The sequence below is a fragment of the Rhinolophus sinicus genome, linkage group LG06 (genome assembly GCF_036562045.2).
Source record: "Rhinolophus sinicus isolate RSC01 linkage group LG06, ASM3656204v1, whole genome shotgun sequence".
In the NCBI taxonomy this organism is placed as follows: domain Eukaryota; kingdom Metazoa; phylum Chordata; class Mammalia; order Chiroptera; family Rhinolophidae; genus Rhinolophus; species Rhinolophus sinicus.
The window spans coordinates 16,809,250-16,835,410 of record NC_133756.1 but is presented as its reverse complement, the minus strand read 5'-3'; the positions used below and the strand labels follow the sequence as shown (position 1 = coordinate 16,835,410).

Sequence of the window (26,161 nt, the reverse complement as noted above, 5' to 3'; positions counted from 1 at the left end):
CTATTACAATTCCATTGATTCTATTCCTTATGCTGTACTCCATATCCCATAACTATATATATATTAAATTATAGTTGACATACAATATTATTCATCTTCAGCTTCAGGTGTGCAGTGCAGTGGTCAAGCATCTACACAGTCCATGAAGTTGTCTCCCTAATAAGACAGGTGCCCATCTGACACCCTACAAAATCTTTACAACATTATTGATTGTATTCCCTAAACTGTCCTTCGTATCCCCTTGGCAATATTGTAGTTACCAATTTATGCTAATCCCTTCCCCTTCTCCCTCATCCCTACCCCACCTCCCATCTAGCAACCATCAGTTTTTCCTCTATATCTCTGAGTCTATTTCTGTTTACTTTGCTCATTTATCCATTCTTTAGATTCCACATATAAGTGAGAGCATATGGTATTTGTCTTTCTCCGACTGACTTATTTCACTTAGCATAATGTTCTATAGGTCCATCCATATCGTTACAAGATTTCATTCTTCTTTATACCCGAGTAATACTTCATTGTATAAAATGTTCCACAGTTTCTTTTTTTTTTAAAGATTTCATTGGGGGAGGGGAACAGGACTTTATTGGGGGAACAGTGTGTACTTCCAGGACTTTTTTCCAAGTCAAGTTGTCGTCCTTTCAATCTTAGTTGTGGAGGCTGTCGTTCAGCTTCAAGTTTGTCCTTTCAGTCTTAGTTGTGGAGGGCGCAGCTCAGCTCCAGGTCCAGTTGCTGTTGCTAGTTGCAGGGGGCGCAGCCCACTATCCCTTGTGGGAGTCAAACCGGCAACCTTGAGTCAAACTGGCAACCTTGTGGTTGAGAGGACACACTCCAACCAACTGAGCCATCTTGGGAGCTCAGCGGCAGCTCAGCTCAAGGTGCCGTGTTCAATCTTAGTTGCAGGGGGTGCTGCCCACCATCCCTTGCGGGACTCGAGGAATTGAGCTGGCAACCTTGTGGTTGAGAGCCCACTGGCCCATGTGGGAATCGAACTGGCAGCCTTTGGAGTTAGGAGCATGGAGCTCTAACAGCCTGAGCCACCGGGCCGGCCCTGCTCCACAGTTTCTTAATCCAGTCATCTACTGATTGGCATTTTGGTTGTTTCCAAGTCTTGGCTATTGTAAATAGCACTGCAATAAACATAGGGGTGCATATATTTTTTCGAATTAATGTCTTGGATTTTTCTGGATAGATACCTAAGAGTGGAATTGCTGGGTCATAAGGTAGTTCCATTTCCAGTTTCTTGAGAAACCTCCATACTGATTTCCATAGCGGCTGCACCAATCTGCAGTCCCACCAACAGTGCACCAGGGTTCCCTTTTCTCCACAGGCAAACTGGTTTTTATGTGTTTACTAAACATGATCGGTGTTTTCCTGCCTCCTTATTCATATTATATCTTCAGCCTGAGATGTACTCTTTTCTTTATCCTATAGAAATCTTCCCTCACTTCAAGACTCGGCTCAAGTCCACTTATTTCTCCATAAAACCTTTTCTGATTTTTTTCTTTGCAACTGCTGTGCCCTACCACGTCTTACTTGGTTAAAATGTTTCCCTCCATTGACCTTCTTCTCTTAGATAATGTTTTTGTACGTCTCTTATTACATATTTTGCCATATATTTAAGTTATTTTTGCTTTAATTTCCCTATACAAGTGTAAGCTCCTAGAGAAGAAGGAACCCAGGCTTCAGGTTCAAAAGGCTTGGATGCAAATCCAGGCTCCACCATTACTAGTTGAATAACCATAGGCGAATTATTTAAATTCTCTGGGCTTCATTTCCTTATTTGTTAAAAAAGGATGACATGAGGGTGGCTGGTTGGCTCAGTTGGTTAGAGCGCAGCGCTCATAACACCCAGGTCGCTGGTTCGATTCCCACATAAGCTGGTGAGCTGCACCCTATACAACTAGATTGAAAACAACGACTTGGCTTGGAGCTGAGGTCCTGGAAAAACACACTGTTCCCAAATATTCCCCCAATTAAATAAAAAAAGAAGAAAGAAAAAGGATGACAAGAATGTCAGGATGCTGTAAGGATCAAATGAGGTTACTGTGAAAGTGCTTTGTAAGTGCTGTGTTGCTGGTTATTCTATATGACAGCACGGATAGTGTCTTACTCTTCTGAATACTCCTCATCTTCCAGCAGTACCCTGTGTTTAGAAAACACTTCATGGATATTGGCTGGATTTAAAAGGGGGGAAAGGGAAGCAAACATTTTAAGCCATCTAAAAAGTGCAGTTGAGGTAAATTTTATATCACATTTTAGCACCTGTATGAATGGCTGGAACTCTTGCTTCATGAATGGAATAATTTCTAAATGGCCTTTTGCATTGTTCAATTGTAAGACCTCTTGCATAGTCATCCTTTGACTCTGTAACTAATTTGCTCAACAATTTGTTTTCTATCCAGCTAATCAGTTATGTATTTCTGGTACACCCAAAAGAAATAGAACTGAGCACTGAACTTTGGGAAATAAAACAACAGATGTGTTACTTACCTGATAAGTCTATAAGTCAACTAAGGTGTTTGGATGAAAAAAATTTTTTGTTTTTGTTTTAACCAATGGTTTATTGTACTTAGCAGTATCAGGGACACTTTTTCTTTAAATTCCTTATTTTCTGATTATAAAATCATACATACTCATCAAAGAAATAGCTCGTATTTCTGGAATATTTACATGTAGTTTCCATTTTCATCCTTCTGATAACCCTGAGATATAGCCATTATTATTGCTATTTTATGTAAGAAGAAACTGAGAATTAGAGAGATTAAATAAACTCTCTTAAAAAAAAAAGCTGTTCTCCCACTTCTTACCTACTTAACTCCTCAATTTTCAAGTCTTCGTTTAAATTTTTACTTAGTTGTAGTGTTTTTTCCTAATGACCTTCTCCCATCTAGATCGTGACTTGACTCATTCTCTTGGATAGCATTCTTTCCTTTTTCATTGTAGCACATCTCATAACATATAATTCTTCATTTATTTGAATGTTTGTTTATTGCCTCTTCCATATGTCAGTTCCATGAGGACTGGGACCATTTTCTGTTTTGTTTACCACCAGCAACAAATAGGTAGCAAGTCATTGAAAATGTAGTGGTTGGGTGAAGGAAATAGTCAGGCTTCTTCAGGCGCTGCCTTTCCATCAAGCCAGGGAAGCTAAAGACCAAATTCTTAGATGTCGGGAGGCTGGAGTGTTGGCTACGAGGGCACCAGTTCAGGATAGTTGTATTTATTGTGGTTCTTATTCTCTTCACTAACTTGTTTCTCTTGATAAAGCTAAAATATGAGTAGCTTTGGCCACTTGGAAAGGGTGTTATAGAAGGAAAGTATGCAATGGGGCTTAGAATGGCTTGCCTTTCAGGTCTATTCTATCATATTGTTATTCCATGCCTTTGGGCATTGTTTTCCCTATGAACATGTACCTTTGAAAAAAATTTTTATCCACCCATGACAAATGAAATAAATAAGGGCAATGTAATGTATATATGTTGACACCAACTAATTTATCCTGTACATAAAGTCATAGAAACACTTTTCTGAGAATACCTAAAAGCCAAGGAGATATTCATGAAGATCAGATAGATGATTAAAATTTTGAGAGAGAGAGGCTAGGTTATGCGGGACCTAATAGGCCTTGGTAAGGATTTTGAATTTTATTTTAAATACAGAAGGAAGCCATTAAAGGATTTTAAACAGGAGAGTAATATGATACATTTTGCATTTTAAAAATAGCACTTTGGCTGCTCTGTGGAGAATAGATTGTAGAGGGACAAAGTGGAAGCAAGGAGACCAGTAAGCAGAAACTTATGTTAGAGATTATATAAGAGATGTGGGTAGCTTGAACTGGGGTGTTATCTGTGAAGATGTTTAAAGGCCTGTTTTGGAAATAGAAGCATAAGGCCTTGGTTGTGACTTTGGTAAGAAGAGTGAGTAATCAAGTGATGCCCAGTTTCTAGGTAAATGGTAGTGCCATTTACTGAGATGCGAACAACTTGGAGCGTGCAGCTGGAATACTTTGCCTCCCTCAGCTGTGTTGCCTGGGAGGTTTTTTGAACATAACACTGTAATCAGTATACAGATGCTCCTTGACTTACGATGGGGTCATGTCCCCATAAACCCATCATAAGTTGAAAATATTGTAAGTTGAAAATGCATTTAGTACATCTAAATAACTGAACAGCATAGTTTAGCCTAGCCTACCTTAAACATAAATGCTGGCAACACAGTACACTGTAGAGTATTGATTGTGTACCCTCACGCCCCCCTGGCTGACTGGGACCTGTGGATTGCTGCTGCTGCTGCCCAGCATCATGAGAGAGTAGCATACCACATATCGTTAGCCTGGGAAAAGATCAAAAATCAAAATTTGAAGTCTAATTTCTACCGAATGCATAGTGCTTTTACACTATCATACAATTGAAAAATCATTAAATAGAACCATTGTAAATCAGGGATTGTCTGTAGTCTCTTCACTATAGAAGAAACACCAGACTCAATCTTTGAGCCTTTCAAGGATAGCACACCGTTGTATCCTTCCTTGGACAAGACCTTAAGCTTAAAGGCTGAGTTAGCTGGTGATCACTGATTCATGGAGAGTGGAGAAGGGATCCCTATATGTAGGTTAGGGACACGTAATGGTTAGGGACACTTGACTTAATTCATTCAACAAGTATTTATTGGGGCCTAGTCTGCCAGACACTGATCTAAACATGGCATTGAACCTGTTCTCAATGAACTCATGCAATGAAGTTGTGTGTCAGGACCTTCTGAGTTTATTTGGAAAGGATTTCAGAATTCAGTGTTATGGTCGTTCTCTGCTTCTAGTTACTTAGAAAAAAATTTTACAATTTAGAATTGCTAAAACCATTCTGAGAGACATTCTACCCAGATCTGCTTCTTTGCTCTGAGAGTTGGCCTTAGACCAGCATCAGCTGCTTCCCAAAGAGTCCCAGCAGCTGACAAATGAATGATAATTTTTAACAAGTTGGTAAAATAAATCTAGACTTACTTCACTCAGGATTAACCATCCGATTTTCCTCATTACTCTCTCATTAAGGAGGGTAAATCATCCTGATACTTGAGATGGTCTGAAACCAAGTTTAAAAAAAGGCTCTCCCTTTTTCCTTGAGGATATAGATACTTAATATGTACACCAGACCTCAAATCTGTTTTCTCTGCAGTAGAACCAGAACTGGCTGGTTCCTCTGTCCCCACCCCTTCCTTTGATGGCTCCAAGTAATCGTTGTGCATTTCTGTGAACTTAAGGGTGTTTACTTACCTATCTGACCCTTATCCTGCTCTTGGAGTGACTGACTACTGGGCTGGGAAGCTGTCTTCCACATAGGAAACTGGAAACCTTTGAAACCTTTCCTCCCTTCCTATCCTTCTGCCTAACATTTGCCGCTACAAGATAACATTTGAGCTTGTAGTTTGTCTCCTTTAACTTTTGCTTGATTTCTTCCTTATCCAGAGGCCAAACAGTGTTCTGTTATAGGCAGAGGAGGTAGAAGAAATGATTGGTTCATTTAAGAACAGAGTTTCCTTCAATATAAATCACCTTAATTAGAAAGTTAACCTGTTTTGGTTTCCATTTTCATTTTGTCCATTGTCAAGCCCTGGCTCCTCAGATCTGGTGGGCAGGCAAGGTGCTTTGTCTTCCTAAGGGATTGCTTTGAGCTCCATTTGCTCCGAGCTCAAATCACCAGGTGAATGTCAGACATTCCTGTCTGGATCTGGACAGTGCAGGGTTGCTGTAGATGTGCGTGGGGTAGCAAGCCGGAGGGAAGAATGCTTTTAAACATGGCTCCAATAGCCATGTCGCTGGTAGAGTTATGGATTTGGGGGTAGGAAAGTAGACAGGATGGAGTGTCAGGAGCCCTGGCCCAATCTTAAATTATGTCTGAGACCATTGATTGCGATTATAGTAGAGCTTCATGGGATAAAGGGAACAGTTTTCTTATTACCTTAGTTTGTTTCTTTGAGAAGATTTGTTCTACAGATTTATCTTTTAACATTTACTTTATTTAACAAATTTGATTTTAATTATGAGATGATTGATGTTAGAGTTAAAAATCAATGGGGAAAACTTAATCGTACTCTTTTGAATCTGTAGATAAGCAATCGTGTTGACGTTTATAGCAGCTTACATGCATAGAAAAACACTCGTACTACTTCAGGTACCTTAAACAAACTTACGTTCTTTAAAGTGGTGAATAGGTTCATAGTGTCTATCTGTGGGAAATGTGAGGGAAGTAGGGGAGATATCTTTATAGCCTCCGCTACTCGGCTTTTAGATACTGATAAAATAAATATCTTCTGTAATTTCCAAAAGGAGATCTCAGTTATATTTTTTTAAGTCCATGTGATTCTGACCACTTTAAGGAGTCTGCTGATAAGGGTGGTAAAGTGATTCTCAGAATTTCATATCACTGACTGGTCAAACACACTATGTTTTATATTTCACTTTATCCAATGCTACCATAGTACCTGCCGTACAGTAGGCATTATTAAATATTTGTTTTACATGGTATTTATCAGAAAATTCCTCTAAAAACATATTTCTCTTTTTGATCTTAAATTACATTAATGACTGAATTGGGAAGGTTTCTAATAAAAGAGGGAACTTAAAACCTGCCTCCATTTATTTAAATGTACTCTATCATTTGTTTATTCAACAATTTATTGTTCACTTTACTGGATGGATACTGGGCTTACAAAGCTGAGAAACAGCTGGTCTCTGCCATCAAGATTATATATACTACAATGTGATAAACAAAAATATACATACAGGAAGCTAAAGTGACACAAAATATGGGATGGGGTATCAGGAAATGCTTTCCAAAATAAGAGACTCGGGCTGGGTTTAGAAGGATGAATAAGAATTAGCAAAGCTATGAAGGGGAAGAAGAGTATTCTAGGAAGTAGATAGGCATATTTGAAAACAGAGAGAGTGAAACATTTAAATATTCTGAAACACATGTTGAATTCCCTTTCTCTTTGAGTTAGTTAATTACTACTGACTATTTCAGTCCAGCAGGCCCTGGTGGACCTCCTGGAATGGAGGCTGAACCATGGCAAACTTGGGCCTTGGCAGATATACGATGTACGCTTGCAGTGGCTGTGGAACCTCGAGCTGAGAACAGGAGGCTCCTTTGGAGCACAAGCCTCCCACAGGGTGCTCTTGGGATGCCTGTCCTGGAATTACCCAGGGCAGTAACAAAGCTTTCTTTTCTTCTTTAAAGCAAGCCAGCAGGATGGGGTGTCTGCTAGCCTTTGTGTTTAGAGCCGACCAGCAAACATACAGTGGCCAACACAATGGTATTGTTGGGCTTCAGTGAAAACTAGGTCGGGGCCCAGGCCCTCCTCTGTAGAGGGCCCATCCAAAGAACAGAGGTTCAACAAGCCACTGATTTGGCTATTTGACATTGATGCTGGTTTCTGACTCACTGAAGACACATAAGATTACAGCATCTTTTCCCACTGTTTCTCTGAGCACCTCAATTTGGAATCTCTGAGTTGCCTGTGAGTTTTTTCCCTCAGTTCTCATATGTATCACTCAGTTGCTAAATATTTTAAATTCTACTTCTGCATATCCTAACTCTAGCCCACTTTTTCAAGCCTAAAATAGCTCTCTAAAGCAGGCATTTGGCCATCTCTCATCTGGACTGTTGCAGTACCTTCCCCTCATCCCTTCTCCCCTACTTGATGCAGAAAAAAAAGGAATAACTACTAATCTCTGCACTTTATATGTGTGTTCCTTTTGCATAGAATGTCTTTGTTACTCCCAACCCTACATTTGGGTATCCATGAAATGGAAATAAATCCTCAACAATGAGTGACTAGCCAGGCCTAGGTGGGAGGAGGATAATCCAGCTAAATGGATCAGCAGTGTGTACAAATGTGCAGGTAAGCAGGGAGAAAAACCTTTATAAGCAGGAGTGAAAGGCTTTGTATGCCATGCTAAAGATTGTGGGTTTTATCCTAAGTAGGGCATCATTGAATAATTTTAACAGGGGAGTGGCTTCAGGTTGGCATTTCAGAAGGATTAGCTTGGCTGTATTATGTAAAATGGATTGGAATGAGGGCTAAGTGTGTTCAAGATGTAAGAAGGGAACCAGAAGACTAGTTAGAAAGCTACTGGAGTAACCCACAGAAGGAATGATGATAAGATGTTGATAGGGGAGAACGAGTTGTGTACTCTGAGCTGAGCACTGTGCTGGACATGCTTTGTATGCCTTATCTCTTTTAATTAGTCACTGCCTTTGATTAAACAGAAAATCCTGTTGATTCTACCTCTGAGATGTCTCTAGATATTAACCTCTTTTCCATTCTTGCTGCCATTCATTGTCTTATTCGGGGCTTTGGATGATTCCAGAAGCTTCCTAACTATTCTCTAAGCCTCAATTCCTGATCTTTCCATAGTTTTTATACTATTGTTTGAATGATATTTCTATGTAGCATGTCTAATTATGTTATTGTCCTATGTGGAAAAAAAGCTCTTAGTTGATTGTATGTCATCTCTCCTAGACTGTGAACTAAGGGCAGAGACTGGCCCCATTTACCTTTATATTTTCACATAGTAGGTTTTCAGTGTTTGTGTAGGTGGATGGATCTTCTTCAGGACAACCCTGCTAATTAGGTGGCCGAAAATGATCTCTGTTAGTTGGATGGCAGCATATTTATCTGCTTTGGGTAAGCGCTCTAGCTCCAGGCCAGTTAGGTAGATTTTTTCAAAAAGGAGTAATTCTTGCAGTTGATCTTTTCTTCAGAGCTTTTCTGAATGTGGGTTTGAACCACTGTTTAGAGATAAGCTTGTTTGGTTGCAGATATCAGTACATTGATAATTCAAAGTAAAAAAACACACAAAACTAACCATTTTGTCTTACCCTTCTTACTGGTTGATTATGATCAAGGTGATCAAGGGTGAGGCCACTGTAGCTGAGTAGAGTCAGCAAGAATTGGCACAGGAGCCCTGGGGTGTAGTGCGTGGTAGGTATTGCCTCGTGCTGCTCCAGAATATTCTCTGTGTGGGCATGTTTATGTGTCTGTGCCTGAGTTGGAACCATCAGAGGCTACAGGGAATACATGGAAAGAACCATATTCTCAGCCTAGGTCACTCTTAACTATTTTTTAGGATCCAACTCAGATGTTACTTCCTCTCTGAAACTTTCTAAACTCCTCAGGCAGAGTCAGTTTCTACTTTTATACCCCAGGTATTTACCTCTGTTAAAGGGGTATTGGTATTATTTACTTACCTGTATGTCTTTCACTGTACTTCTTTAAAATATAAACTGAGGGGCCACTGGATGGCTCAGCTGATTAGAGCGCGAGCTCTTAACATCAAGGTTGCCAGTTCAATTCCCGCATGGGATGATGGGCTGCACCCTCTGCAACTAAAGATTGAAAACGGCGACTGGGCTTGGAGCTGAACTGTGCCCTCCATAACTAGACTGAAGGACAATGACTGATGGGTCCTGGAAAAACACACTGTTCCCCAATATTCCCAATAAAAAAAATATATATATATATATATATATAAATTGAATGTTATTCACCTTTATATATCCACATTTACTGTGTGCTAGGCTTTCTTCTAATCACTGGGGGCTATAATGTTGATGTAAACAGACAGGTTCTTACTCTCATATGGGTGTGGCAGGAAGGGGAGGAGTGCTCAATAAATGTTTGTAGAAATAACCTGAATTGATATTGCCGAGTGGAGAGCTGAGTGTCCACTTCTCTGTCCCTTTGGTGACTTTTTAGGGTGACTTTTGGCATATGATTTCTTGCATATATAATATTGGTTAGTTATGAACATACATTTATTTATTGAGTGCCTTCTAGGAAAAGAATATATTTTTTTAAATTTTATTTTATTAAATTTATTGGGGTGACAATTGTTAGTAAAATTACATAGATTTCAGGTGTACAATTCTGTATTACATCATCTATAAATCCCCTTGTGTGTTCACCACCCAGAGTCAGTTCTCCTTCCATCACCATATATTTGATACCCCTTACCCTCATCTCCCACCCCACACCCCACACCCCTTACCCTCTGGCAACCACTAAACTATTGTCTGTGTCTATGAGTTTCTGTTTCTCATTTGTTTGTCGTGTTCTTTTGTTGTTTTTGGTTTATATACCACATATCATTGAAATCACATGGTTCTCTGCTTTTTCTGTCTGACTTATTTCGCTGAGCATTACTCTCTCAAGATCCATCCATGTTGTCACGAATGTTCCTATATCATCTTTTCTTACCGCCGAATAGTATTCCATTGTGTATATATACCACAACTTCTTTATCCATTTGTCTATCGAAGGACATTTTGGTTGTTTCCATGTCTTGGCCACTGTAAACAAAGCTGCAATGAACATTGGAGCACATGTGTCTTTATCTCTAAATGTTTTCAGATTTTTTGGGTAGATACCCAGGAGAGGGATTGCTGGGTCATATGGCAATTCTATTCGTAATTTTTTGAGGAACCTCCACACTGCCTTCCATAATGGCTGCACCAGTCTGCATTCCCACCAACAGTGTATGAGGGTTCCTTTTTCTCCACAGCCTCTCCAGCACTTGTTACTATTTGTCTTGTTGATGATAGCCATTCTGACTGGGGTGGGGTGATATCTCATTGTGGTTTTGATTTGCATTTCTCTGATGATTAGTGATGTTGAGCATTTTTTCATATGTCTATTTGCCATTTGTACGTCCTCTTTGGAGAAATGTCTCTTCAAGTCCTCTGCCCATTTTTCAATTGGGTTGTTTGTTTTCTTGTTGTTGAGTTGCATGAGTTCCTTGTATATTCTGCATACTAGCCCCTTATCGGAGGCACTGTTTGCAAAAATCTTCTCCCATTCAGTTGGTGGCCTCTTTATTTTGTCAATGGTTTCTTTTGCTGTGCAGAAGCTTTTAAGTTTCATATAGTCCCATTCGTTTATTTTAGCTTTTACTTCCATTGCCTTTGGAGTCAAGTTCATAAAATGCTCTTTGAACCCAAGGTCCATGAGTTTAGTACCTATGTTTTCTTCTATGCAGTTTATTGTGTCAGGTCTTATGCTTAAGTCTTTGATCCATTTTGAATTAACTTTGGTACATGGTGACAGATAGCAGTCCAGTTTCATTCTTTTGCACATGGCTATCCAATTCTCCCAGCACCCTTTATTGAAGAGGCTGTCTTTGCTCCATTGTATGTTTTTAGCTTCTTTGTCAAAAATTATCTGTCCATATTTATGTGGTTTTATTTCTGGGTTCTCAATCTATTCCATTGGTCTATGTGTCTGTTTTTCTGCCAATACCATGCTGTTTTGATTATCGTAGCCCTGTAGTACAAGCCAAAGTCAGGAAGTGTGATACCTCCATTATTGTTCTAGGAAAAGAATTTTTAATGAAGCCAAGCATAAAGCACAAGTGAAATGGCAGAAACTCTGTTATAAAATTTTATTAGATCATGAGGAGGAGAGGCAGGTTTTGGTGTAGGTGAAGTTGGGGAATAGTTCCTAAGAGGTATCGAAGAACCTATAACACATATGAGTGGCTGATATTATAGTTTTATGAACTTGAAAGTTTAAAAGAACAATAATAAGAAATGTAAAATGTAAAACTTCTCTCTAGTTTTAACATATAGCCAGTTTTAACGTATAGCCAGTGCCTTAAGTTGTTTCGTAGGGCTGCCCAACGAAGTGGTCTGGAAGAAAATGAAAGCAAACAGCTGTTATCCTCAAGCTGAGTGTGCTAGTACAGTTGTTGTTGCCTCTACTTCTCGTAGAGGGAGTTGTTCAGAGTACACAGCAGCTGACTCTGCACGGGGAGTTGCTTATGGGGAAGTGAATGTTCCAACTAATGGGCACACAGAGTGTGTAGCAACTTAGAAATTTTCCTTGTTGGCAGATCTCAAACTTCCTGTCCTCATAGATGCAAAAGATCTTGAGATATTGAGAAGTTGTGGTTTCTGAAGGCCCAGAGGTTTATCAGCCCTACCAAAGTATTCACCAAAGGCCAGCATTGAAATTGATTGTAACAATAAACTCCATTTGGTTTCCCTCTCTGGTCTTGGTTTGTGCTTTTCCCACCTTACCTGGAAAATCCAGCCACTACCAGTCTGTGATTCCTCACTTTGTCTCACCTTTCTCCTCTGCTTTCCACCCTTGGGCTTGGTCCGTGGATTTCTCAGGCCTTCAGAGACATAGCTGAACAGAATAAACATGTGTTTCTCTGAACTAGAATCAAAAGTCCTGGCTTAGCCTGGCCTACAGACAGTGCATATACAGCCTTTTCATCATGGTCTTTTCTGCCTGGCCTTCAGTTGGGAAACTTGAGTGGCTCCTGAAGTCAGGCCTTCCATGTCACATTGTCACCATGCCAAAGGAAAGAACCACCTCTCAGACCTTTCTGACTCTCAGAACTAAAGAAATTTATCTGCATGATTAGGCATCAGCTTTGTTGCTCCCACATAGCTTGGAGTTTGCAGGTTCAGTTTCTTTTTAGCAAATGAGCACCTCAAATGTGAACCATGAATAATCCAACTTGTGTAAAGAGACGAAGGCACTATGCTAATGCCGTCATTATATCTCATTTTGAGATTTCCAAAGATGGATTATCAAGCAGGATGAAGCCGATGGACAGGTTTCCCTTTTGAGAAGATAGGTGTATTTTTAGTCATTCTCTCTGCCTTGCCCAAGCTTGTCTGCTGCATCCAAGGAACTGAAATGCAGCATCGTGCTGCCCCCAGCTGGTTCTTTTTGATGCTTATATTACCATGTCAGAAAATCTGATTATCTGGCACTTCAATTTTTGTAAGCACTTTCGTATATTTATATTAGATTCTCATTATAACATTGTTATATAGATCAGGGATTATCATACCTATTTTATAGGTGAGAAAACTGAAGGACAGCCTTATTAGTTTATTAAGAGGCAAAAGTGGACTAAAATTCAGATCTCTTACCTCCTGTTACATTAGGTTCCCTAGTCTTTTGTAAATTCAATAATACCCCCCCCATAATAGGTATTAAAAGCTTAATTTTAGGCTTAGAGGAATTTGCCCCCTTTTCTTCCTTGGGAGGAGGAGGGAGCTAATAATACATCATGTATGGTTTGACTAAATTCAATAACCTAATTGGGAAAAAGACTTTGAGCTTGTGTTCTACATAAGACTCTCTGACTCAGGTGCTGTGTCCTCTGACTCTTGAGTGTAACGCAGTGCTAAAGAGCATGAACTCGAGCCAGACTGCCTGGGTTTGAACCCTGGCCCTGCTCCTTAATAGCTGGATAACCTTGAGCAAGTTTCTTAGCCTCTAATGAAGATATTAGTACACTTACCTTATAGGCTTATATTTATATGCAGATTAAATGAGATAATTAATGTAAAGTTCTTAGAATAGTGCTTGGCACAAAGTACTATATAAATAAATATTACCTGTTGTTGTTTTTATTATCATCTCTATATAAATATGCTTATTTGCTCTTAAAAAAAAAGCCCCACAGCTCTTCACGGGTAAGTAGGAATGATGAACAGCTAAATTTCTTGAAAGAGTGCATTTTCACATAGTTTCTCCATAGCTTTTCTCCTACTCACTCCTCAGTCCACTTTGGTCTTACTCTGATCTTGACAATTTTACTGAAACTGTTCTGGCCATGGTTGCCAGTGACTTCCTAGTTACACATTCAGGAGACACTTTTAATGCTCATCTTACTTGATTTATAGTATTTGATACTTTGGGTCTTTTCCTCTTTGGAATGTTCTCCTTTGATTTCTGTGATGACATGCTTGCTTGATTCTTCTTCTGGCTGCTCCTTTAAATGTTACTTTCCCACCTTACAGGTTAGCCCCTGGGCAATTTCACTTGGCCTCAGTGACTACTTCCGCTCAATGTGATTGCCTCCAAAGTCTTTAGCCCAGCCTTTGTTCCTGACCTTTAAACTGACTCTCCACCTTGGTTGCCCTACAAGCCTTTAAATTCAACACATCCTGGCTGAACTTGCTATCTTTTAACATTGCCTCTTCTTTGGAAACCTGCTTCTGTCCCTGTGTTCTGGATATTTGATAATGGCATCCAGGGACCAATAGCTTGGGATCAACCGATAGCTTTTCATTGCCCTTCGGCCCCCATCCAGGCAGCCATCAAGTGTTGTTGTTTTTTAAACTCTGCTATCTAAATACATCTTGAATCTTGCTCTGTTCCAGTGCCTCCACTATTGCCGTAACTCAGGCACCCTTCTTTCACCAGGATTATTGTAATAGGAGATTTCCTAGCCTATTTTGCCCTCTGCTTATTCTCCACTCTAATCCATCTATCATACCGTTGCTAAAATAATCTGTTCTTTAAAAAGCAAACATGAACATGTTGCTCTTCTGCTTAAAAGGCTTTCTTTTGTTCCGTATACGCAGGATAAAATAGCAAAGCACATCAGCCTCACCTGCCTCTCCTGTTCATGAACTATCGCCATATCGAGTAAATTAGTTTCCTATACGACCATGCATTTAACCTATATCTTTGCATATGCTGCTCCCTCTGTGTGGTCTGTCTTTCCTGCTCCCTCGGTTATCCTTTGACTCCCTGTTTCCTCTATGCAGCTTTCTCTAACATGTTCAGATTGAGTGAGTAACTTTTTTCTCTGCCCTGCCCAGTGCTGTTGTACACGTACACGGCTATATATTAGTGTTTACGACATGATATTGTTTGTCTATGTCCCTTAATAGATTGTGATCTCCTTAAAGAAAGGTATCTTTGTGTGTAGCACCTACCACTGTGCCCAGATGCAGAATAAGCCCTCAGTAACTTAAAAACAAACAAACAAACAAACAAACAAAAACATACAGTCTCTATCTTGTTGGTGTTTATTCTCTAGTGGTTTCATAGCCAGACAAATGGTAGCTGGGTTTTCCTTCTGTTTTGCAGTATATCAACTCTGGAAACCTGGAACAGTTGCTAGACAGTAACCTGCATTTGCCCTGGACTGTGAGGGTGAAACTGGCCTGTGACATAGCAGTGGGCCTCAGCTACCTTCACTTCAAAGGCATTTTCCATCGGGACCTCACATCTAAGGTACGAAGGCTTTACTTGCACCACTCTTTGAGACACACGCCTCCATTACTGAGAAAGCTTGTTAAGAAACCAGTCATTAATGAGATTCAGAATGATGGAGATCACTTATAGATTTAACATTGAATTATAGACGATCTAACTTATTACTCTGTATAGCTTAGTCCTTCGAAAGCCAATCTTGGCTCACAGTAGGTACCTTTCAGTGTTGAGCCAGGCAACACATACATCTTGAAAACCTTCACTCTTGACTTCAGCCTCCTAGATACGGGTGTTGCAGGAGCAGATGGCATGAGGAGGGTTAAGAGTTTTTTTGCTCCATAGGAGTGACAGCAGTCCAGACAATGTGGGAGCCTGTCTCTTAATGTTCTCTCTCATGACCTCCAGGAAGTAGCTCTTCACTGAGAGCAGGAGTTCAGTGATTTTTTAGTTACTTGAGTGCAGGTTTTGAGGGCCATAATGTACTGACCCATTTTCTGCTTGTGCGATTGAGTTTCTGCCATCCTGCCAGTTCCTCTCTGGCGTCAGCTGGTCTCTGTAGTATTCTCTTGCTGTCCAAATTGCTGTGTGACCAGGTTAGAAAAGAGTTGCTTTTAGAGGAAGCTGGCCATGCTACAGGGCAGACACCTCAGGGCCAAGTGGCCCAGGACACCACTGGGACAAGGCTTATATACATAATAGTGTTTGATCACTGATGTGAGAGGTATAAATCATCTAACACGACTTCAGTCCAAGAGCTGATTTAAGGTCTTCTAGGGAGGTACATGGGAGTTTTGTACCTGCTCACGAATAGCTGTCATTTCATTCCCCACCCTCAACACATACACATACACATACACACACACCCCTTCTGTCATGGATGAGGGGTAATGGAGCCCGTTATAAGAAAACGTTTGCAAAGGAAACAAAAGCAGGCTGTGCATTCAGAGCCAATAAGGCCTAGAGCAGTCAATCTCTGGCTATCTGACCCTAGAATGATTCTGGTGTTTCAAACAGCAGTACTGTCCCTGAGGGACCCTGGTCATTGGTTTATAAACTACTACACAGAAAATAGCTTTGGGAGGTGAGCATAGGGCCCCCTGGTTGTGGCAGGGCCATTTGTAGTCAACTGCACTGTTAGTGAAGGAGCCCTAAGAGTGGCAAGTGGAATCTGGTGACCATCTGAGGCCTAGTTGTGAGGAGTCCTTCATTTTCATCAGCGAGGACTATATACTTGGACAGCTGGGACATGGAAGGTGGTATCTTTTCCCTCTATCAGCTTTTTCTCATACCCTGGAAGGTTATAGAAAGTCAGGACTAAGAAAACTGCACTTCCTCCAGGCAAATGGGTGGAGTTGTCTCAACTTAGACACTGCCTTAAGTTGATAGGCTATTCTCGCCTCAGGCATGCAGCCAAAGTCAAATTTTTGCTTCCTACTCAGAGAGCATCATTTCCTCCAAGGTGGAAGGAGATCATGACAAGTTATTTATCAGTCATACAGATATTTACCCCACACTTATATGAGTGTCTCCTGTGCCTGGCACCATGGATGAAGGAATATTAGAAAAGGACAATTTCTGACCTAGAGGTACTTAGAGTCTTGTTAGGAATTAATTGAAAAACAGCCTACAGCATTTCACAATTGAGTGTTCAGCCATAGACGATAGGTTTTCAGAGAAAAGAAATATCGCTAGGCTTTCTGGCGGAAAGCTTCCCCAGCGAGTGCCTAAGACCTCATCATATTCTCTTCTGTGCTCCCACAGCACTTTATCTCATTGTGATAGCGTTTGAGTGTGGTTTTGTCTGGGCTTGTCATGTTTTAAAAAATGACTGTAACCTTTTTGGACCCATAAAGTAAGACTATTATCCTTTGGTTTTCCTAACAGGGAGTAGGTATGCCCAGTGTCAGTGGCTTGAGATGAGAAACTAGGAACTTAGGAGAAAGAACTGTGTCTTTGGCTGTGCTTTCTTGGGTCTAAACTTTAAGGAGGTACTGAAGATACTTGTACTTCCAGGTGGTGAGAACAAATGAGTTTGCAAACTGGAATACACTGTAGCAAATCTCAAACTGAAGACAAACAAGTGAACTTTACAAGCCAGACCATCCAATAGGAGAGACTGTCTGTGTTCATTGCCCTCTTATCATCTCTGAGCTTTTGTCTGAATGTTTCAGTCTCACTGTAACTCTGTTGCAACAATTAGGGAGAAAGTTGCATGTCTACACCTAGGCCAGAGCAGCCTCATCCAGGAGACCTGTATGATGGTGACAGTGACCATAAGAATGAGAAACCCCAAGGGAGAAATAAGGCTAAAGGGACAGAGTAGGCCTTTGAGGTTTCCAAATGATCGCCTCGTTGTCAACCTTGGGTCTGAGTTTGCTTTCTTTAAGGACAATAAAAGGCTTACATATGCTTTAGTAGCGTTCACTTCATATTATTTGTTTGTACTATCGTGTTGTGTCTCACACCTCGCATAGAGCCTGTTAGAGAAGTGGCTTCCTGGTCCTCTTTCAGAGAATGCCCTTGATAGCACAGAGGCCAAAACATCTGCTCAAGAGCTGAGATTTTGAGTCCCAGACCCAGTTTTGTCCCACCCCTCCAAATGACTTCAGTACCTTGGGACTTAGTGTTCCCAGTCCATGAAATAGATTCTGTCCTTGACCTCACAGAAGCCATCAGTCTTGGGCTTCTCAGACCAGAGCTCACAGGAGGGATTTAAAGTAGTGGGAACACATTCCAGGTGGGATGCCTTTTTCCAAATAATCCTGAGCCTGTGGTAGAGGCAAAAAAGATCCCTAGTTTCCTATCATCAGAGTGCCTCCTGAAAAGAGTATTGCTGTTGCAGGATTCACATGTCAGTAGTTACAGCAATACTGCTTTCAAGAGTGAAAAGTCTGTCAGATATAGCTGTTCAGTCTAATTTTGTAATTACTTCTAAGAAATTGAGGGGCGGCCGGATGGCTCAGTTGGCTATAGCACGAGCTCTGAACAACAGGGTTGCTGGTTCGATTCCCACATGGGCCAGTGAGCTGTGCCCTCCACAACTAGATTGAAGACAACGAGCTGCCACTGAGCTTCCAGAGTGGCAGCCAGATAGCTCAGTTGGTTAGAGTGTGAGCTCTCAACAAGGTTGCTGGTTCAATTCCTGCATGGGATGGTGGGCTGCACCCCCTGTAACTAAAAATTGAAAACGGCAACTGGACTTGGAGCTGAGCTGTGCCCTCCACAACTAGATTGAAGGACAACGACTTGGAGCTGATGGGCCCTGGAGAAACACACTGTTCCTCAATATTCCCCAATAAAATTAAAAAAAAAAAAACAACTTAAAAAGAAAAAAAAGAAATTGAATTGTGCAGTGGCAGTGCTAATAGTTTACTTCAAAGGAAGTGGGAGATAGTGTGGCTTTAAGAATATTCAGTTCATGAGCTCCATCAAGAAGTGGCAATAACCACATACAGGCTTTTAGCTCTAGCTCTAGGAGTAACTAGTACAGCTGTACATGAGGCTTGTCTCTTAGGGGCAGCTGAGAGAGCAGTTTGTTTCTGCTTAATACCATTACTGCCCAGGATCAGGCAGGCACCACTGTATTTGGTTACCCCTAGGAGTACGAGTTATGAATTATACTTTTATTCTTAGTTGTTGAGGTGTGTGTGTGTGTGTGTGTGTGTGTGTGTGTGTGTGTACTCCATAGAAGCTACTCCGGTGAATCCATCAGAGTGTAAAGCTTATCCAACTGTGGTCTTAGGCTATACCATACAACTAGGAACAGAAAATGCCAATTTTCAGAGACTGAAGAGAGCATGAATTAGGAACAAAGTCGAATGCTGGAGCGATGTAGAGAGTGTTTTTTAGGGCACCCTGTAGGGTTTTTTTTTTTTTAATAGTTATTTTTTATAATGAGAATCATCAGTAGTTTTGGGGAACCATTTATACTATATTATTAGAGGACATAGTATCGGGGACCTAGAAGTTACTGGAACCCAATCTGTACCATCTGTGGGCTTTTAGTCTAGTTGGGGAGACAGATATTATATAGAGCAGATTATTACACAAGAGATACAGTAAAGATATGGGACCACATGGTGGGATGGAGGGCAAGGGCTGAGACAGCAAACCAGATCATCTTATAAGAGACAGTCTCTGGGCATTTCGGAAGGCAGTTCAGTCTCTGATCTCCCTGTGCTGTGGTGGTTTTATTCAGTGCCAATATTCACTGTGCAGTTGTTCTAGGAGACCTTAGGAAGTGCTCTCAAGTGTCTGCTCTGACCCAGTTCTGAAGGATTTGTGTTGGCTTCCAGAAATGCATTCGTGGCCACCCCTTTGAGTCTCTTAGCTCAGTCCCCACACTGGAGAATCGAATGTATGGTTAGTGTATGCTTTTGACATATACTTTTGAAAGGAGCCCCTTTGCTTCAGCCATCTATCCAAACTTTCTCTTATTTTCATTTTATCCAAACTTTCATGTAACAAACTTTTGCTCAGCTCTTTCTGTGTGTCTGTGCTAGGTTACATAGAGATAGAGATGAATGGGAACCTTCCCTCCATTGAGGAGGTAAACATGTAGCAGTGTGAGGATTAAGAGGACTAAGAGCCAGGCAGCAATAGTGTCTGGGCTCCTTTTTGAACCTGAAAAGGTCACCTCTCGCCTCAGGAAATCTGACTGGGCCTCTCTGATGTCTGCTGCTTACTCTAGGCAAGGATACCTTTGAATAAAGCATTTTTCATCCTCTGTGTAATGGACCTTGCAGCCCGCACAGCCTGAAAATTGGTCTGGCTTCTTCAGAACCCCTCCATGATCTGAGCTTCATATTTTGTAATCTGTACTGGGGCTATGTCCAAGTTGGGTGAGAAATGCAATCATTACACTAGGTACCCTTGGATTAACCCACATTGGAGGTAGGGGCTTGCATCACAAATGAAGGGGTTTTATTGTAGTGCCTACACAAAGAGTGCTGCCTTCTCCATGGGCCCCAGCTATTGCTGCTATTTTAGGATTACATTGTTCCTGCTATGCCGTCTCCAGTGGAAAGCTTTTCAGCCTATTCCTCTGGAGAAGACAAAATCATCAAGTAGGGACTCTTTAGAATTGGGAAATCTGGGTTTTTACCACTTATAGTTGTAAGCTTCACTTTTCTCATCTTAAATTGTAAAAATCTCAGATCTGCCCACCTCACAATGTTGTTTTGAAGAAATACTAGGATTGTATTTTTAAAAAATGTTTTATAGGGGGTGGCCGGTTAGCTCAGTTGGTTAGAGCATGGTGCTGATAACACCAAGATAGTCGGTTCGATCCCCACATGGGCCACTGTGAGCTGTGTCTTCCTTAAAAAAAAACAAAAACGTTTTATAATTTCTAGGGTACTGCACAAACAGAAGTAGGCAATCTTTCCCTTACCCACAGGGCTAGGGAATATTCTTTAGGCCACCTCCCTCTGAAGACATTTCTGCTTTCTAAAGCTGGTAGTCTACAGCTTACAATCTATAGCTATAGGAAGGGACTGTAGAAACAGACACATTCATTATAATATGGCAGTTGCTAAGGTTAGAGAGAGGAGAGTGTATTAGGATGCTTTGAAAAAAGGATATTTAACCCAACCTGAGGGTATAGAGAAGGCTTCTTGGAAGAAATGATGCCTAACTTGAATCTTGCAAATTGAATTCTACTAAGTAAGTATTGTGTGTGGGGTGGTGGTGGTGGGGGTGCATTAATATTCCGGATGAGACCAGATAAAGGGAATTGCATAAACAACGGCATAGAGGCATAAACAGTATGATGTGCAGACTTTGAGGTTAGAGTGGTAAGAGCTACGACTTGAAAACAGAGGAGTGTGATCATATTATACTCTCTAACTCTGATGTTATCTTTTAGATAGGAAATGAAGAGCTATTGTCGACTTTTATAAAGTAATAGCTTTTTTGAAATATATTTTCACATAAAATTCACCCTTTCAAAGTATACATTTCAGTGTTTTTTTATATATTCAACCACCACTATTTAATTTCCATCACTCCAAAATGAAAACCCCATATCCTATTCTCTCCCATCAGTCCTTCTCAGTTTCTATGGATTTGCTTATTCTGGACATTTGATATAAGTGGAATCATACACTATGTCACTGTTGCTTTTAAAATGGGGGAGTGACACAGTTAGATTTGCATTTTAAGAAGATCATGTTGGCAGGAATGAGAAGGTGCATCAGGGAGATCAAGCCCTGGCCAAGCCAGAGAGACCAGTGAGAAAGGAATTGCAATATTCAATGGAGGAATGATGAGGACCTGAACCGGGCAATAGGAGTGGGGATGAAGAGGGAGAGACTGATTTGAAAAACATTTAGAAGCTAAAATTAGTTGGAGTAAGAGTAAAAAATCTAGGATGCATCCCAGGCTTCTAGCTTAACAAACTGGGTGGAAATTGACAGTGCCAGATGACATAAAAATACAGCTAGAGTTTTAGCTTTTGGACAAATGAGTCCAGGTTTGCATGTATGGAGAAGAGGAGCAATCCAGGAGGCGATGTCCAGAAATAGGCAGTCTGTGCAAATCTGCAGCTTGAGGATAAAGGTCAGGGCTGAGGATATACACTTGGGAGTCACCAGCACTGCAGTGGTAATTAGAGAAGAAATGTGGACTATTCCCCACAAAAGAGCACAGGAGCTGCCGGCCTGAGCTAGAACCCTGAGAGCATCATTCTCGTGGAATGGGAAGAAGAGCTTGCACTGGAGTCTGCAGAGTAGCTAAAGGTAGAAAAGGAAATCCAGAACTGTGTGGCATATTAGTCTGGAGAGAAGAATCAGAAAGGAACAGGAATAGCCTCTAATAGAGTCTGTTAGCTCCAGGACCACGACAAATTATCCTCTGCACGCCCAGTACTAATACGATTCCTGAATGATATGTAAAAACACGGACAGAAGTAATCAGCAGTCAACAGCAGAAAGATCAAGTGATGTAAGAACTAATTTTGTCTATTGAGCTTAATGCCATAGAACTCATTGGGGTCCGCTGAGAATTCTTCCAGCAGAAGCCAGGGAGGAATGAGTGGGAGATAAGGAAGTAAAAACAGCAAGTGCTGCCAGACAAACCTCACTGGCTGAGTGAGGCCCTGTTAAGGGCAGGCTCAGGAGTTTGTTGGAAAACCCCACAGGGGCTAATCCTGGTCAGGGCCCCTCCCCATTTTCCTTATCACCTCACATACAGACTCCTAAAGTTGGGCACTTTTGGTTTTCAGTATCTTATCTTTGTCTTTGGCTCCAATACCCATCTATTGGCTGTGGAGGAGCTTTAAGAGGGGAAGTGGTCTTACTCCAGACCAGAGACATGCAACCTTGTCCCATGTTGTAGAGCCCTGATCCACCCGTGCCGTAGCCATTTCTCAGCCGCTCAGAGAAGCTACTCTGAAGGCACTTACTTCTGAATGGGTGGTTTGCATTGAGTGAACGGTGAAGGTGGGGCAGAAACTGAACAGCTTTGACAAGGCAGGGCACTGCGGCCATGATCTATTCCTTACTTGCTGAATTTACAAGCTGAATTTAACAAGGTTGTTTCTGAGGGCTATAAAGCAAATAGTAAATAGGACTTTGGACTGAGCCTTGGAGAAAGGAGCCTAAGTTGTTAGTGAAAGAGGAGGGGAGAAAAACAGGTGACAGGTCTGAGCTGCCGCTGCCTCATAGACCAGTGCCCTGTAGCCTGGCCTTCAGCTAATAGTCAAGCTGGCTTAGGGCCCATAGTCTCAAAGACATTCAAAGTCAAGGAGCTGAGGGATGCTGAGACAGCAGGACTGATGGGAGAACTATCGCCAGGACGAGCACAAGGACGGTCCTGCTTGAAAGCCGGAGCTGGTGCACGTCTACCTGGGATCCAGGGTAGGAGAGGATGTGATGAAATCACAGGCTTCTTCCAGGTCAGGAAGAGAGAATAGTGTTGATCATGTCAAGGCCAGAGTAAGGGACTGATTTGTACCTAATGTGGAGTAAGCTGGAGGTGACTTGGCAATGGCTCGGCAACTGGATGCCAAGGCTGGTGAGGGGGAGGGAGGGCTAATTTGGGTCACATAGGGCCTTGCTGGCTCCAGAAATGTCCCTGTGAGCCAAGGATCCCTACTCTGCTGCCTCTGGAGGAAGAGGGGTAGAGTAAGGTGCCTCCTGAGCCAGAGTGCTTTAGGGCTATTTTGAATGCAGCTATTTGGAGATAGCTGGTTGCTGCTTTGTGTTTCTTTATAAGTTGTTTGGGTTCATCGTTTCTCTGGAGACAGTAGCATTTGTTCAGTGAGCATGACCTGAACCTCTTTCATGAATTGAATACTGTGAGGAACCAGAACTTGCTCCTGAAGAGCTGATAGCCTGCTAGACTGTAAGAGGAAGTGGCACAGAGGAGGAGTTAAAGGAGCTGAGATGAGAGAGAAATAAAGGTGAGAGCTGGAGAGGACAGGGCTGGAAAGGTAGCTCGTCTTAAAACACATGAAATTTTCTGAGGTGAAAGAATTGGAAGAGCATTCCAAATGGAAGGGAACAGTATAAACAAAGGATTCACAAGTCAAACATGTCTGTGAGAAGTTTGGATGAAGATGTGAGCATAGGGGTACCAGTGGCAGAGGGGAGCGAGTAGGGAGGTAGGCTGGCTGGTTAGAGCCAAATCACAGACTTTTAATACCAGAGAGGAGGTTGGTTATGATCCTGTTGGCAGTGAGAGGTAGTGTAGGCTTGGGTGCTTGTCCTGTGCTTGCATTACTTGGCAAAAGGTCAGGTCTGGCCTTTGGTTTCTTTATTCTGAGGAAAAGAGAAAGGGAGGCCAGGGGGCTGATAGTCTGTCTTCCTCCACTAGATTGTTAGCTCCAAGAGGACAAGGGTTTCTGTTCATTGAGGTATCTCTGGAACTTAGAACCATGCCTAGCACATAGAAAGCAAAGATAAATGTTTGTGTTTGGAGCATGAGAATCCCAGGGCAGCCACCCAAGACCCAGGCCTAACTCATCTCACATGGCTGTCAGAGCCCCCAAGTCATCTGACCACTGGGGTCAGCCTAAGAGTACAGTTTCATCACGGAGCAAGGTACCCGTGGCAGGGAGGGATGGTGGTAATTTAATGGTTGGCTGGTCCCTACTTCTAAGCCACACTTCTTCTTTGGGAACCCTAGAACTGCCTGATAAAGAGGGATGAGAATGGTTACTCTGCTGTGGTAGCTGACTTTGGCCTGGCTGAGAAGATCCCCGATGTGAGGTGGGTAGCCCTGAGGGGTGCTGGGGTTACAGAAGGGACTGAGGTAAAAGGAAAACGCCAGCTTCTTCCCTAGAGGCCAGGACTTGGTCACAGCTCCTTAGCTCCCTAAATTTGGTCAGTCCTAGTCTGTGCCCATCCCTGGGGGAGAATTCCCAATATTCAGATATCCCATTGCACCAGCCAGCGGCAATCTCATTTTCCGTATAATCTCACCCCACAGCATGGGGAGTGAGAAGCTGGCTGTGGTGGGCTCACCCTTCTGGATGGCACCTGAGGTACTCCGAGATGAGCCCTACAATGAGAAGGTGAGTCTGGGCACCCCAAGGTCTGGTTCTCCTTAGAATCCACTCTTAGCAGAGGGTGTCAGGATCACCCTTTATTCAGGGTGGAGATCTACATCCTTCTTGCAAAGTGCAGGGCTGGTAGTTGGCAGCTACCCAGTCAATGAAGTGAAATATGGGCAGGAGGGCCCAGGCTTGGGCTGGTGGACATGAGGGGCAGAAAGCCCACTTCTCACTCCATTGAGAGGGAAACTGAGGTTTCACTACCTACCAGGCGGACGTGTTCTCTTATGGTATCATCCTCTGTGAGATTATCGCGCGCATCCAAGCTGATCCGGACTATCTTCCCCGCACTGAGGTGAGCTGTAGGCATGGGGTCGGTACCACGGGGTGGGGCTGCTTTTGAGGCTGTGGAACTGTTTTGTCCTTGGGGTGGAGTTGCTGGAACTCAGTCAGTGTGGCTACTTCTCAGGGGCAGTTCCCAGCCTTTCTGAGCAGGCCAGGAGGGATGGAGGGATCAATGACCTCTCTACCCATGTCCCCTGTCCCCTCCCCACCATATCCCTCCACAGAACTTCGGGCTGGACTATGACGCTTTCCAGCACATGGTGGGAGACTGTCCCCCAGACTTCTTGCAGCTCACCTTCAACTGCTGTAATGTGAGTGTCTTTCCTCCCCCTGGCTCTGGTCAGGGGTTCACCGAACCCTTTTCACCTGGTTATGACTGTAGGGAGAGGCTGCTAATTAGCCTTGTGAGGGACTTTATTTTTACTGATGAATAACAGTGCCTACTTCTTCTCCTCTGCCAGACTGGAGGGCCTGCCAGACTCTCCAGAGCCCTGGACCAAAGAAAGGAAAATTGTTTTGTAATATCCAGTGCTCGTCTGGCAGGGTAGACACACCACCCCTTGCCTTGGATGTTGATGAAGCTTTGGTCAGGTTTTAGTTGGACTGTGGGTCGTTGGTCCTAAAAGTGCATGGGAAAGGCTCGTTAGCCTTCATTTCGTACAGCTCAGGCTGGACCTACCTGTTATGACCAAGGGGTAGCTGGGCCTTGTCTAGGTAGCTCCCAAAAACACATTAGCAGCAGAACTCAAGAAAGAACAAACCAATGTGAGCATACCCTTGTGAAGGATTCTTTGCCAAACAAGGGTTTAAGACACACAGAAAGGGTGCTGAGTTAGGGGAAAGTATTAGACAATAGCACCTTTCCTGACTTTAGCTCCGGGAATCACCCTCATGATCTGCAGCCTTCAGAAAAGATCTCTTAGCTGCACATCTGAGTCTTGAAAGATGCCAGGAAGACTCAAATTCCATCTTTGGGGTAGAAGGTAGGGGGGCAGGTCTAATGGCTGGTGTGGATGACTACAGATGGACCCCAAACTGCGCCCATCCTTTGTGGAGATTGGGAAGACCCTGGAGGAAATTCTGAGCCGCCTACACGAGGAAGAGCTGGAGACAGACGGGAAGCTGCAGCCCACATTCAAGGGTAAGAGATTAGACCATCGTATCTAATCTGACCCCAAGGGAGGAAATTGGGATGCAGGATCTTACCCTCCGGGGCAGTGATTGCAGGATCCCAAATCCAGAAGAAAGGTGGAAGGGCAGGGGATGGGGAAAATATTGGACTCTTAAAGAATTGTGACT

General features: G+C 42.4%; 1 protein-coding gene across 5 annotated transcripts in view; it reads left to right on the top strand.

Moving 5' to 3' along the window:
• TESK2 (testis associated actin remodelling kinase 2) overlaps window positions 1-26,161 on the top strand; it is a 126,405-nt gene that overhangs the window by 98,427 nt on the left and 1,817 nt on the right. For 4 of the 5 annotated variants that reach the window (XM_074334636.1, XM_074334637.1, XM_019749377.2 and 1 more), the window contains 6 exons: window positions 14,899-15,045; window positions 24,151-24,233; window positions 24,454-24,538; window positions 24,789-24,872; window positions 25,087-25,173; window positions 25,886-26,003. In XM_074334636.1, coding sequence (XP_074190737.1) covers window positions 14,899-15,045; window positions 24,151-24,233; window positions 24,454-24,538; window positions 24,789-24,872; window positions 25,087-25,173; window positions 25,886-26,003 — 604 coding nt within the window. The remainder of the gene's footprint in view (window positions 1-14,898; window positions 15,046-24,150; window positions 24,234-24,453; window positions 24,539-24,788; window positions 24,873-25,086; window positions 25,174-25,885; window positions 26,004-26,161) is intronic. The other variant, XM_019749378.2, reaches the window with a different exon arrangement.